Source organism: Sorex araneus, chromosome 6 (genome assembly GCF_027595985.1).
Source record: "Sorex araneus isolate mSorAra2 chromosome 6, mSorAra2.pri, whole genome shotgun sequence".
Taxonomy (NCBI): domain Eukaryota; kingdom Metazoa; phylum Chordata; class Mammalia; order Eulipotyphla; family Soricidae; genus Sorex; species Sorex araneus.
Genome location: NC_073307.1, coordinates 57,480,120 through 57,494,157, shown reverse-complemented (window position 1 = coordinate 57,494,157; position 14,038 = coordinate 57,480,120). Strand labels below are relative to the sequence as shown.

General features: G+C 56.9%; 1 protein-coding gene across 5 annotated transcripts in view; it reads left to right on the top strand.

Moving 5' to 3' along the window:
- Window positions 1–14,038, top strand: part of HERC2 (HECT and RLD domain containing E3 ubiquitin protein ligase 2) — a 102,037-nt gene that overhangs the window by 77,531 nt on the left and 10,468 nt on the right. For all 5 annotated transcript variants that reach the window (XM_055141025.1, XM_055141026.1, XM_055141024.1 and 2 more), the window contains exons 66-78: window positions 397–568; window positions 2,007–2,196; window positions 3,009–3,149; window positions 4,467–4,658; window positions 6,192–6,345; window positions 8,412–8,519; window positions 8,860–8,991; window positions 9,291–9,449; window positions 9,531–9,649; window positions 10,192–10,317; window positions 10,688–10,843; window positions 13,623–13,738; window positions 13,833–14,031. In XM_055141025.1, the coding sequence (XP_054997000.1) occupies window positions 397–568; window positions 2,007–2,196; window positions 3,009–3,149; window positions 4,467–4,658; window positions 6,192–6,345; window positions 8,412–8,519; window positions 8,860–8,991; window positions 9,291–9,449; window positions 9,531–9,649; window positions 10,192–10,317; window positions 10,688–10,843; window positions 13,623–13,738; window positions 13,833–14,031 (1,964 nt within the window). The remainder of the gene's footprint in view (window positions 1–396; window positions 569–2,006; window positions 2,197–3,008; window positions 3,150–4,466; window positions 4,659–6,191; window positions 6,346–8,411; window positions 8,520–8,859; window positions 8,992–9,290; window positions 9,450–9,530; window positions 9,650–10,191; window positions 10,318–10,687; window positions 10,844–13,622; window positions 13,739–13,832; window positions 14,032–14,038) is intronic.

The following is a 14,038-nucleotide window of genomic DNA, read 5'->3' as shown; positions in this document are numbered from 1 at the left end:
CTGCTGCCCCTCAGAGAGAGTTCAGGCCTGGTGCAGCGCACAGACCCCTGACCCGGCCAGCCCCCGTCCTCTTGGTGTAAAGCATTTCTGTGTATGTCACACGCTTTGCCGTGTCTTCAAATCGTATTTTCTTGAAACCTGGAGTGTCCCCCTCTCTGCTCTCATCATTGGCAAATCTCCATCCATGCCCCTCATCGTCCAGGGGAGACCTGTGTGTCTCTTCAGTGTCTGGGCTTGGTCTCGGTGGGCCTGGGCCTGCGGTACCGGGCAGCTGCTCTCTGCTGCACCTGGCTGCGGAGGACCAGAGGAGTGTGGAGCTGAGCACACAGGGCCCACACGAGAGACAAGCACACGACGGCCTTAAGCCTCAGTCCACGTCTCTCCCTCCCTTCGCAGGTGTGCCTTCAGATTCTGACTCTTCTGCTGCCAGTAATAAAGTCAGTGGTGCAAATAACGCGAAGCCCAATCGCCCTTCCCTTGCCAAGATCCTTCTGTCTCTGGATGGGAACCTGGCCAAACAGCAGGCATTGTCACACATCCTCACAGCGCTGCAGATCCTGTATGCCAGGTAAGCACCCGCGTGTCCCGAAGCACCGAGCGTTGGGAGCACCTGCACGGAGCCCAAGTCTCTAGGAGTGTTGGCTGCCCCCGCCTGCAAATAGTCTCCGAGTGAACAAGAGTGTCTCCGTGCTTCTGTTAGCCTCTGCTGAAGCGGAAGTCAGAAACCACGACAAAGAATCTTTTCGGGACTCTCTTTTTTGTTTGGAGGCCAAACCCAGCAGTGCTCAGGGTCACTCCTAGTGGGGCTCAGGGAACCATATGCAAGACAGGATGCTGGGGAGCGCATTTGGCCAGCCGCCTGTGAGAACAGTGCCCTTCCTGCTCTGCTGTCTCCCCAGCTCCGTTTCTATGAGTGTTCATGGATATTCGGGGCGCTGGAGGAAGAGTTAGGTGACACTCATTGGCCTATTGTCATCCTCACTCAAGCCAAGTTTTGATCACACTTGCTTTCCCACTATTTCCTGTAGTTCGTGTTCCCTCTGAGTTGTGTGTGTGTGTGTGTGTGTGTGTGTGTGTGTGTGTGTGTGTGAGATCATGCACGTGCCAGTGGATGTGCTGGGCGGAAGTGAATACTTAAAAGCATCACAGTTCCATCAGTTTGTGAGTCAAGACCCACCCAGTTGTTGCAAACTGGTGTTGGTGCCCTCAGTGTTGGTGCCCTCGGCTTGGGATTTCCATGACCGGACAGAGGGTCTGGGACAGAGGCTTGTTCTGTTCTGGGTTTTATGGGCTTTTGAAAGGGGCTCTTTGGCCATACTCAGAGGTGTTCAGGAGCTCTTCTTGGCTCTGTGCGCCTGATGGTGCTTGGGGGACTGTGTGCAGCATGACTGTGATTAAGTCGAAGTTGGCTCTTGAATGCAAGTGCCTCCCGCCCTTACTCCAGAGGTTTGATGGTTTTCTAGCTGTCCTTGCGGTGGCTTTTTAGGTAAATAAGCTCAGGAGTAGGGCTCTTTTAGCTGGTGAAGACATGGTAATAATGTTCCTGTTTCAAAGCTCTTTTGCCCTAGTGGGGAGGCGCTTTCCCAAGGTGACAGGACTTACCTGTGACAATGAGGAGGTGCTTCTGTAACCCCTCATCTCTCCTGAGGTGACGGGACTTACCTGTGACAATGAGGAAGCGCTTCTGTAACCCTCTTGTCTCTCCTGTGGTGACGGGACTTACCTGTGACAATGAGGAGGTGTTCTGTAACTCCCTCATCTCTCCTGAGGTGATGGGACTTCCTCTGACAATGAAGAGGTACTTCTGTAACCCCTTCCTCTCTCCTGAGGTGATGGGACTTTCCTGTGATAATGAGGAGGCAGTTCTGTAACCCCTTCCTCTCTCCTGAGGTGACAGGACTTACCTGTGACAATGAGGAAATTGCTGAAGTTGTGCTGTCCCCCATTCAGAGAGCTGTCCTGAAGTGGTTGGCAGCTCCCCCAGGCCTGACTTTCTCCTCTAACAGAGACGCAGTGGTCGGGGCCTTGATGCCAGCAGGCATGATGGCCCCGGTGGAGTGTCCCTCCTTCTCCTCATCGGCACCTGCTTCCGATGCCTCTGCCATGGCCAGCCCTGTAAACGGAGAGGAGTGTATGCTTACCATGGACCTCGATGACAGACTGAGTCCAAATCCACGGCAGGACAAGAGAGGAGAGGTGAGACCATAAAGACCCCGGGGCCCAGAAGGATGGCCCGCTTGGTCTCCACAGAAACTAGTGATTCCTGCACGCCATTCGTGATGTTTTTGTGCCTACAGCTACAAGTGTGGGCTCTGATTTGAAATAAAAGATGAAAGGGAATTTCGTTAGCAGGTACACTGAACTACACTTGACCTTTGAACACGGTTCCACTGACACATGGTTCTTCCTTTTACTCCTTGTTCTCAGATTCAACCAACCAGGGATGTAGCTTAGTGTGGAGAACTCTGAGGAACTTGAGTCCCCACAGATTTTGGTCTGGGAATAGGGGCTGTGAATTCCCAGAGATGGCTGTCCATTCTCGTTCTAAGGAGGTCAAAGTTCCGTGGCAGTGGAATGTGACTTGCCAGGGTTTAATCCCCTGCTCCATATGCCCCCCTGGACATTGCCAGGCTTGGCCCCATAGCACCACCAACAACTGTTGCACGTGGGTTATATGTGTAATAGGATGGGCACTCCTGACCCTGGTAGTGTCCAGGGGGTCAAATGTAATCTGAATATAAACCTCCAGTCCTTCGTCTGCAGCCCTGACGGCCAAGTGTGTGGAATGTATTTAGGGGGGAAACCCAACTTGGAGAGAAAGGAGTCAGCAGCCTTCTTTGTGCAGCCTTGTGAATTGGGAGGAGTCACCAGTTCCTGGGAGCAGGGACTGCCAGGCCCTTGGCGTTCAGGGCTGCCCCTGATCCCCTGAGTAATTCTGGGCCTTTGGGCCTCTGTGGTGTGCCAGTGCCCCGAGCTCTTCCCCAAACATCTGTGTGTTTCTCAACTAGATGATCTCTTCTGAGGACGCTGTGACCCCCTCAGCAGTGACCCCGTCTGCGTCCTCAGCGACATCTCGGCCGTTCATCCCAGTGACAGATGACCCAGGCGCTGCCAGCATCATCGCGGAGACTATGACCAAGACCAAGGAGGTCACGGGGCTTCTTATCTTATCCTGAGATGGTTTTACACACACTGCACGCCAGATGCTCCCCACGGGAGCAGTGACCGGACCCTGGCCACATCCATCCCCTCAGTGTCAGTCTTGGCATCCTTGCGACCTAGTTGCCTACTCACACAGAGACCTTTTTAGAATCTGCTCAACATGGCAGCGCCCTGTGCAGCTCGGATGCCCCCACTTCCTGTATAGCTCTCATGCTCCATGTCCTATATAACTAATGCCCCTGTGCCCCTGGCGCCGTCTGCAGGGCTGCCCAGCCACTCCCTAGCCAGTTCCAGAAGGCTCCTATGTGGTGGGCACAGTAGTGGATGTGCACCCAGGTGATTCCGCCGGCCAGTTTGGGGTCTGAGCGGGCATGCCCTGGCGAGCCAGCAGGGTCAGTGCTGCTGCAGGGTCAGTGTGGCGAGGGGGGCGTGTGAGCTGCACTGGGAGCTGAGGAAGCAGGAGGCTGATTTCACACATCCTCCGTGGGCATTCGTGGGCAGCTGCTTCGTGCCAGTGAGACGCGGGAGACATGGCAGATAAAACATGGCAGAGGGCAGTGCTCATGCTGAGTTGCTCTGACATCCCCAAGTTCATCCCGTGGGTGGGATTTTCCCCAAGGCCGGCATTCCTAGCACTTGCCTCCCAGATACAAACTGACCCCCAAACATGTGGTCACTTCTTTGTAGCTCAGGGCGTTCCTGACCCCTCCCCGACTTGATTGACGGAACAGGGCAGGTCAGACGCTCCAGGTGGACAGCATTACAGATATTCTCTTTCTGTACACTCCACATTCAGCTCCAGAAAGTCTGTTCACCCTCCACCATACAATTGACCCTTCATCTGATTTGCCCAGGCTTTACCCATTCCTTTCTCACAGCCACTGTCCTGTTCCAGTGTCTGAAGTTTCGTTCTGTCTGCCCACGTACCTGCTGTCACTGTGTCACACAGAATGACCCTGGGCAGTGCTTGGCTCCTGTCCTCTGGTTCCTCCCACTAAGCTCAGTGTCCTCTGGGACGTCCAGTTTCCAGTGACAGGGTTTCGGCCTGTTTTCACAGCAGCGCGATGTCCATGTTGTATAGACAGCACAGATTTCTCACAGGGCATCTTTCCTGACAGATGCCTTTGGTGACTGCTCACACAGTTGCTTGTTTTGAAACACACCCATATCCGTGGAGGCTCCAGGGCCTGCCCATGACCTGTTACCTCAGATTCGCAGCGTCTCTTCCTCGGCCACGCCTGTCAGGTGTCCTTCAGTTCATGCTGCCTATCTGTTCTCATCCTTTTCTGTATCGTGCTTTGTAGGATGCCGAAAGCCAGAATAAAGCATCGGGGCCAGAACCTCAGTCCTTGGACGAGTTCACCAGCTTGCTGGTCGCTGACGACACCCGGGTGGTCGTGGACCTACTCAAGCTGTCTGTGTGCGGCCGGGCCGGGGACAAGGGCAGGGACGTGCTCTCAGCCGTGCTCTCGGGCATGGGCACTGCCTACCCGCAGGTGAGCCAGGGACGGGTGGGAGGGTGTTCCTCTGCAGTGGCCATCATCCCCTCCCCTTATGCGTGGTACTGTCTCTGCAGACAGCCAACCCTCAGCACCTTGTCCCCAAGGTCAGTCAGCTGACCCCTCAGCAGTCTGACCCCGCACAGTCAGCTGATCCCTCAGCTCCGTCCCCACAGCCAGCCGATCCCCCAGCCCCTGTCCCCATATCTGACCATTTCTTAGCCCTATCCCCACCGTCAGCCCATCCCTCAGTCCCTGTCCCCACAGCCAGCTGATCCCCCAGCCCCTGTCCCCACAGTCAGCTGATCCCTCAGCCCCTGTTCCCACAGCCAGCCAGTCCCTCAGCCCCTGTCCCCACAGCCAGCCGGTCCCTCAGTCCCTGTCCCCACAGCCAGCCAGTCCCTCAGCCCCTGTCCCCACAGCCAGCCAGTCCCCCAGCCCCTGTCCCCACAGCCAGCCGGTCCCTCAGTCCCTGTCCCCACAGCCAGCTGATCCCCCAGCCCCTGTCCCCACAGTCAACCAATTTCTCAGCACCTTGGGCCTTTCCTGATGGGTGCCCTGCCAACCAGCCCCCATGTGCCTTTGGTGCTGCTCGGGTATTTCATGTCCCATAAATATTTCTCGTTTTTATGTGCTCAGATCACCAGTTTTGTGTTCTTTCATGCTTTTGAAAGAATTCATATTTCTTTGATAATCTTCAGGATTTCATTTTCTTTTATTTGCATATTTCAGCTATCTGCAATTTATAGTTTTCTTTTTTGCCTTTTGGGCCATACCCAGCGGTGCTCAGGACCCTGTGGTGCTGGGGATTGAAGTGGGCTTGGCCCTCTGTGTCGTGCCCTTAATTTGTGTACGTGAGGGCCTTCCATCTATAGACCCTTTGTGGTCCGTGCCTGGCTGTAACGTTGATGCTGTAACATCACAGCGGCTGAAGCTCTTTGTGCGCTACAGTGGCCCTTGTTGTTTGTTAGGTGTTTCCCTCCAATGAAGGGACCTTTTGCCATGGCGGAGTGTTCCTCCAGTGTGCTGGAGCATTTAGTGTTGAGCCCGCCAGTATGCTAGAATGTTCCATGCTGAGCCCTCCAGCATGCTGGCATATTTCACGCTGAGCCCTCCATTCTGGAATGTTCCTTTCTGAGCCCTCCATTCTGGAATGTTCCTTTCTGAGCCCTCCAGCAAGCTGGAATGTTTCGTGCTGAGTCCCAGCATTCTGGAACTCAGGCCCAGTACCTGAGAACTGGAACTCTAATTTGATTTCGCTACCAGCTGGAATCCTCTCAGATGGCCAGGGCTGACCTGCACTCTCAAGTCTGGGTCACGCATGAGCGCGGCCCTCGGCTAGGTGGCTGAGTCTCGAGGTGCTCAGACCCCAGCCTCCTCTGCCCATCGCCAGCTGACCCTGCACCAATGGGCATCTGTTTCTCAACCCAAGGCAGCTGTGGGGTCAGAGGGTGGATAGCCCCCGACCTCCTCCGCTCCGCCCCAGGCAGCCCGCATGCTGACCCTCCCCCGGGTCCTGCTTCCCCCCAGGTGGCCGACATGTTGCTGGAGCTGTGTGTCACCGAGCTGGAGGACGTGGCCACCGACTCACAGAGTGGCCGCCTGTCGTCGCAGCCCGTGGTGGTGGAGAGCAGCCACCCCTACACGGATGACACATCGTCCAGTGGCACGGTGAAGATCCCAGGTGCGACCCGGGCCCCCCCAGCACCTCCCTCCTTTTTGGGGTACAGCATGAGACAGGAAGGAGGGAAAGGGAGGAGCCGACCGCTCCTCCTGAGGGGGCCTGGCCGCTCGCGCCCTGGCGTGGGCTTGCTGCCTCTGCCGCTGCCCGGGGCTTGGGGTGTGGGGGCTGTCACTGGCCGGGCAGGCAGGATGGGCGCCGCCTTTGCAGGTGCTACCAGCCCCCCGTCAGGTGTGACGTGTGGTTTCCTCCTCCTGCGGCTCCTCTTCCTCCTGCCTTCAATGAGCCTCTGTTGAGGTTCCAGAATCGACCCGTGGGCTTCCACGGCCGCTGTCTGCTGATTGCGCGCGCCCACTGTGGTTCAGAGGCCTATTGAGGCCAGTCCACCCCTCCGGCTGACCTCGGGAAGCGTGTGTGGTGGGCCGAGTGTGTCTGAGCCTTTCCTGTGACGGAAGCAGCTGCTCCCGCCCCAGGCCCTGGGCTGGCACAATGGGGCTGTTCTGGAGTTGCTTCCCTGGCCTTTTAAAAAAGTTTTAAATGTTATTCTAACACTTCTGATAGTAGGGGCCTCCCGTGGCAGTCAGGGCCTGCAGGCTGCTCCCCCGTCCTGGGCCTGAGGGTGCCACGGACCACCGGGGCCTGCAGACACTCTCCTTGCTGTGCAGTGCATGCGAGACAAGCACCGTCCCCCGCCCGGCTCCCTTTCGGGTGAGAGGGGGCAGTGAGGGGCTCAGGTCCCCTGTGTAACTGTCCTCAGCAGCACACTGACCCCTGGTCTGTCCTAGGGCGCTCGGCTGGAGCCTGCCCGAGATCTTGTGGAAGATACTTCTAGATCGGGCTTTTACTCAGGAGTTTCCTCGTGTCCCTAACTATATTACTCTGCCGCTTTCTGGCCTTCGTTGGTTTTTCAGAAATTAGTCATGAATCATATTTTGTCTCCCAGTGTCTGGGATCTTTTTTCCTCTTCTCTGGTTTTCCTCACCTGTGGCCGAGTCATGTCCACGGGTGTATGTTTCTTTGTCTTTCCTGCCTGGATTGGTTTGTAGATCAGTGTTGGTCTTTAAATAGGGGTGTTGGGACCATACTGTTTCTTTTCCCCCGTCTCTCAGGCATCTATTCCTATGCTTGCCGTTTCGCTATGTGCTTTACTCTTCCATTCCACGTCCATTGTTCTGTCCGTCCAGAGAACATCCCCCTCCGGCCTTTATGACCCTCCAGCTCTGGCGGTTCACCCTCCCATGACTTGCCCTGATTTGAGATCTCCTGTTAGTTGCGTAGGTGTTCGTGTCTCTCTTGTTTGCTTTCGTGTCCGTCCCTGGTTTTCTTTCTTTGGGCCACACCTAGCTGCTCAGGGCTGACTTCTGGCCCTGCACTCAGGGATCTGGCCTGGAGGGGCCCAGGGAACACTCTGGGCTGCTGGGGATTGAACCCGGGTTGGGTACATGCAAGGCAGGCGTGCTGCCTGCTGGACCATCTCTCTGGCCCGGGGCTGATTCTCTTGACATCTGGACATGTTTGACAGCTGTGCTGACTTTGTTTGCTAAGTCCGGCCTGGGCGGGGCCCACCAAGCTCCTGAAACCATCTTGGATGTGTCTGGATTCTGACTCCTAAACATTCTGTAGTTGTTGCTGTGTTTTGTTGTTTCTTTTACACATATGGATACTTTTTGGGCCCGTTTTGTTGCTTCCCAGGGGAAATAATGCCTAATTATGTAGGCTGGGGGAAGTTGGGAAGTGTTCTCACTGTTGTCTCCAGGCAGGTTTAATTGTATCTCTCCCGGTTGCCAGTCCCCTTATCTCCCTCGGGGACTGGAGACCCTCCTCCTGCCGTTGGGGATAGATTCTGAGGGCCCCCAGCCCCCACTCCAGTTGTTGCTATTTTTGTTTATTTTAGCAACATCCAAGGGAAGGGGTTCCTCAGGCTTGCGGTCCCCCCACCGACTGTCTCCTTCCTGCCTGGTGGGACAGGAGGCTCCTCCCTGTGTGTGCAGGTATCCACCTCTCCGCTTCTTTCTTTGTTCCACGTGTCCACCTTCCCAATTCCCTCTTTGTGCTCACGCGGCCCCCAGGTGCAGAGGGCCTCCGGGTGGAGTTTGACCGGCAGTGCTCCACGGAGCGGCGCCATGATCCCCTCACAGTCATGGACGGGGTCAACAGGATCGTCTCGGTGCGCTCAGGTGCGGGGGCAGAGGGCGGGTCTGTGCCCGGGCGCCCAGCACACAGCGGGACCCCAGCCTGTCCTCAGACCTCTCACTCACACCTGCCCCTCCTGCAGCATGCCCCATTGCCACCCCTGTCTGTCACCCCCGCCCAGAAGACCCTCCTGCTGCCTCGCGCAAGGTGTGGGCCCTGTTGGCGCCTCTTTCCCGGGGTCCCCCTGCAGTTCCTTGGTGCTGAGCAGTGTTCGTGCTCACCCCGAGTGCTCTGGTCAGCTGTGCCCTCCGGCAGCCCTGGCGTGAATGGCTTTGCCCTGTGGCCACGCCGTGGGCCTCACCCAGGCCTGTGTCTCTCTGCCAGGCCGGGAGTGGTCCGACTGGTCCAGCGAGCTGCGCATCCCGGGCGACGAGCTGAAGTGGAAGTTCATCAGCGATGGGTCTGTGAACGGCTGGGGCTGGCGCTTCACCGTCTACCCCATCATGCCGGCCGCAGGTGAGGGCACGTGCTTCCCGGTCTGTCCCCAACACCCTAGCCGCGGATGAGGGCTGGGTTTTCTGGTCTGTCCCTGTCATGCTGGCCTCAGGTGAGGGCTGGCACGCCCCCCATCTGCACCCAGGGCTGGGGGTCTCCGCTGCAGGGAGGCTTGGCTGTGTCCAGGTCACGCCCGCTGCCATGGAAAGGATCCCACTGAGGGTCAGCTAAGTGTCCCTGGGCATGGTCCCCTGTTGGTTGGGTTTTGGGTGTGTCTCTTGGCCAGCCCAACCCAGATGCCCACAGAGCCCCCTCCCCAGGGCCCAGGGACCTGCTTTCCGACCGCTGCGTCCTGTCGTGCCCGTCCATGGACTTGGTGACGTGCCTGTTGGACTTCCGGCTCAATCTCGCCTCGCACAGAAGCATCGTCCCCCGCCTGGCCGCCTCGCTGGCAGCCTGCGCCCAGCTCAGCGCCCTCGGTAAGGCCCCCTTTGGCATCCAGCCAGCTCCAGGGCCCGGGGCCACGGACCCCCGCTCATGCTGCTGTGTGTGACCCCCAGCTGCCAGCCACAGGATGTGGGCCCTGCAGCGGCTGAGGCGGCTGCTGACCACGGAGTTCGGGCAGTCGGTGAACATCAGCCGGCTGCTGGGCGAGGACGGCGCGGACACCAGGGCCCTGGTATGGAGTGGCAGCCCCACAGCTCCCCCTCAGGTCACTGGCGTCTCTGAGGCAAGGTGGGGGGGTCCTAGCAGGAAGCACAGCCTCGGCCCCAAATGCCTGAGACACTTCAGAGCTGGGGGCCTTAGCTCCGAACCGCCCCGACCTCCCGGGGCTGGGGGCCCCCGGATTGGCTGTGTTGGATGAGATTTTATTGTGGATTGCTTTGGGGGGGGAGAAGGGGAGTACTTGGGCCCCCCCGGCCGTGCTCAGGGCTGACTCCTGGCTTTGCACTCAGAGTACTCCTTTCTGGGCTGGGGGAACCCTGTGGGGTGCCAGGGATTGACTCCTGGTCAGCCGTGTGCAAGACAAGTGCCTCCCCACTGTACTCTTGTGCCACCTGCCTTGGATTATTTTATACGCATCTGTCCCCCTCTTTTTCTCCCCCTCCCCCCCATTTGAGACTATCAGTACAGTTGTTTTAGGGAATTTCGTACCAGGACTTTGTTCGGTAACTGATGCAGGGGGAGGCGCAAGACCCCCTGTAACCTGGTCTTTCTCAGAGCTTCACAGGCAGCGCCCTGGCTGCACTGGTGAAAGGCCTCCCGGAAGCGCTGCAGAGACAGTTTGAGTACGAAGACCCTGTGGTGAGGGGCGGCAAACAGCTGCTGCACAGCCCCTTCTTCAAGGTAACGCACACGCACGGCCAGCAGGGCCGGCCTGGGGCCCTCACACCCGAGGGCAGGTGTGAGCTTTGGGGGTGTTGAGAAAGAAAAATCTACCCCCCCGCCCCGGCCCCATGACCCTGGCCCCTATACTTTGAGTATTACCGTCCCTCAAGATGCCCAAGCACTTGTGAGTCCTGTCCAGCACTCGGTGCTGCGGAGGGGCCACCCACGTTGGGGGTGATGTAAGACTCGGCTGGGACAGCTTCCTTCGCAGGCTACGGGCGCAGCGGCCACAGGTGTTGGGGCTGGGGAAGGAGCTCTGAGGAAGTGCCGTGGGTGCTCCTGGTGGCTGCACTTCTGAGCTTCCCGTGTTTGGTTCTCGTGGCTTCAGGTGCTGGTGGCACTGGCTTGTGACCTGGAGCTCGACACTCTCCCCTGCTGTGCTGAGACGCACAAATGGGCTTGGTTCCGAAGGTACTGCATGGCTTCCCGCGTGGCTGTGGCTTTGGACAAGAGAACGCCGCTACCCCGGCTGTTTCTCGATGAGGTAATTGCACTTGTTGGGAGTCGCTTCTGGAATGCAAAATAAGGTTTTCTTGGTTCATCCACAGAGTAAGCGCCAATACTGTGAGACACAGAATCATTTCTTAAGGAGTACCCTGAAGAAAATACTTTTGTTGCGGGGGTGGAGGTGGGGGTATTGTGTTTCATTGACCCAATGGGGCAGGGACATTCATTCAGATGCTCATCTACAGCTCAGCGCCTCCCAACCCCTCAGCCTTTCACACAAATGTTAAAGGACAGTCTCACATAAGTGTGTTAGAGACAGTCTCTACAGTGTGTGTGGGACAGTCTCATAGTGTGTGAGGAATAGTTTCTCAAAAGTGTGTGAGAGACAATCTTTCATAGGTATGTGAGGGACAGTCTCTACAGGGTGTGTGGGGCAGTCTCTCAGAGGTGTGTGAAGGACAGTCCCATACAGTGTGTGGAGGGCAGTCCTATACAGTGTCTGAAGGACAGTCCCATACTGTGTCTGAAGGACAGTCCCATACTGTGTCTGAAGGACAGCCCCATACAGTGTCTGAAGGACAGTCCCATACAGTGTGTGGAGGGCAGTCCCATACTGTGTCTGAAGGACAGTCCCATACTGTGTCTGAAGGGCAGTCCCATACAGTGTCTGAAGGACAGCCCCATACAGTGTCTGAAGGACAGTCCCATACAGTGTCTGAAGGACAGCCCCATACTGTGTCTCTGAAGGACAGCCCCATACAGTGTCTGAAGGACAGCCCCATACAGTGTCTGAAGGACAGCCCCATACAGTGTCTGAAGGACAGCCCCATACAGTGTCTGAAGGACAGCCCCATACAGTGTCTGAAGGACAGCCCCATACCGTGTCTGAAGGACAGCCCCATACCGTGTCTGAAGGACAGTCCCATACCGTGTCTGAAGGACAGTCCCATACCGTGTCTGAAGGACAGTCCCATACCGTGTCTGAAGGACAGTCCCATACCGTGTCTGAAGGACAGCCCCATACTGTGTCTGAAGGACAGCCCCATACAGTGTCTGAAGGACAGCCCCATACTGTGTCTAAAGGACAGCCCCATACAGTGTCTGAAGGACAGTCCCATACAGTGTCTGAAGGACAGTCCCACCCATACAGTGTGTGGAGGGCAGTCCCATACAGTGTCTGAAGGACAGTCCCATACTGTATCTGAAGGACAGCCCCATACAGTGTCTGAAGGACAGCCCCATACAGTGTCTGAAGGACAGCCCCATACCGTGTCTGAAGGACAGTCCCATACAGTGTCTGAAGGACAGTCCCATACAGTGTCTGAAGGACAGTCCCATACAGTGTGTGGAGGGCAGTCCCATACAGTGTCTGAAGGACAGTCCCATACAGTGTCTGAAGGACAGCCCCATACAGTGTCTGAAGGACAGTCCCATACAGTGTCTGAAGGACAGTCCCACCCATACAGTGTGTGGAGGGCAGTCCCATACAGTGTCTGAAGGACAGTCCCATACAGTGTCTGAAGGACAGTCCCATACAGTGTCTGAAGGACAGCCCCATACAGTGTCTGAAGGACAGCCCCATACAGTGTCTGAAGGACAGTCCCATACTGTGTCTGAAGGACAGCCCCATACAGTGTCTGAAGGACAGTCCCATACTGTGTCTGAAGGACAGTCCCATACAGTGTCTGAAGGACAGTCCCATACAGTGTCTGAAGGACAGTCCCATACAGTGTGTGGAGGGCAGTCCCATACAGTGTCTGAAGGACAGTCCCATACAGTGTCTGAAGGACAGTCCCATACTGTGTCTGAAGGACAGCCCCATACAGTGTCTGAAGGACAGCCCCATACAGTGTGTGGAGGGCAGTCCCATACAGTGTCTGAAGGACAGTCCCGTACAGTGTCTGAAGGACAGTCCCATACAGTGTCTGAAGGACAGTCCCATACAGTGTGTGGAGGGCAGTCCCATACAGTGTCTGAAGGACAGTCCCATACAGTGTCTGAAGGACAGTCCCTACTGTGTCTGAAGGACAGCCCCATACAGTGTCTGAAGGACAGCCCCATACAGTGTGTGGAGGGCAGTCCCATACAGTGTCTGAAGGACAGTCCCATACTGTGTCTGAAGGACAGTCCCATACAGTGTCTGAAGGACAGCCCCATACAGTGTCTGAAGGACAGTCCCATACTGTGTCTGAAGGACAGTCCCATACTGTGTCTGAAGGACAGCCCCATACAGTGAGTATAAAGAGTCTCACAGGTGTGTATGATCTCGCATGAGTGTGTGCAGGATGGTCTCATCCAGCTCTGAGGAGAGGACAGTCTCTGGAGGGGGCCCAGGCTGCTCTCTGCTCTGTCTTCCCCCATGGGTAATGGCCCAACCAGTAGAACAGCAGCCTTCCCCCTCACAACGGCTTCCCCGTGGCAGTACTCCTGCCTGGATGGGAGCACTGGTGAGAGGGCCCTTGGACACTGACTCTAGTTAGTGTAAAGGCCTGGTCGTTCTGCCCAGACCTTTTAATACCTTAGACCTGCTGCAGTCAGGCAGGCTTTTGTTTATGAAGCAGAACGTCCCGGTGTTGGCACACTCCGCTATTCACAGGTTGGGTTTCTTCCTCCTGTTTTCTCAAGTAGCAGAGTCGCAACAGGGCTCGCGTCGGTGCTTTTGGGGGACCGTGTTCCTACTGCACCTGCACCCAGCAACTGTCGGAGGCCCCCCACTCTGTCCTTGTCACGTCACTTCTAGCCCACATCTGCCTTTGCCGATGTTACTATTGTTTGATTCCTGAGCCGAGAGTGACTGAAGGTCTCCTGCTGTTCAGGTGGCCAAGAAGATCCGCGAGCTGATGGCCGACAGTGAGAGCATGGATGTCCTCCACGAGAGCCACGATGTCTTCAGGAGAGAGCAGGACGAGCAGCTCGTGCAGTGGATGAACAGGTCGCTACCCCAACCTTGATGCGTGCTGGGCGCCAGACGCAGGCTCCCGGGGCTCTTGTGCCCACTCCAGCTATTGGCTTCCTGTGTGCTGTAGGCGCCCGGACGATTGGACGCTCTCGGCTGGCGGCAGCGGGACCATCTACGGATGGGGACACAACCACCGGGGACAGCTGGGGGGCATTGAAGGCGCCAAGGTGAAGGTGCCTACTCCCTGCGAAGCTCTGGCGACACTCCGACCAGTGCAGTTGATTGGGGGAGAGCAGACACTCTTTGCGGTGACAGCTGACGGGAAGGTAAGGC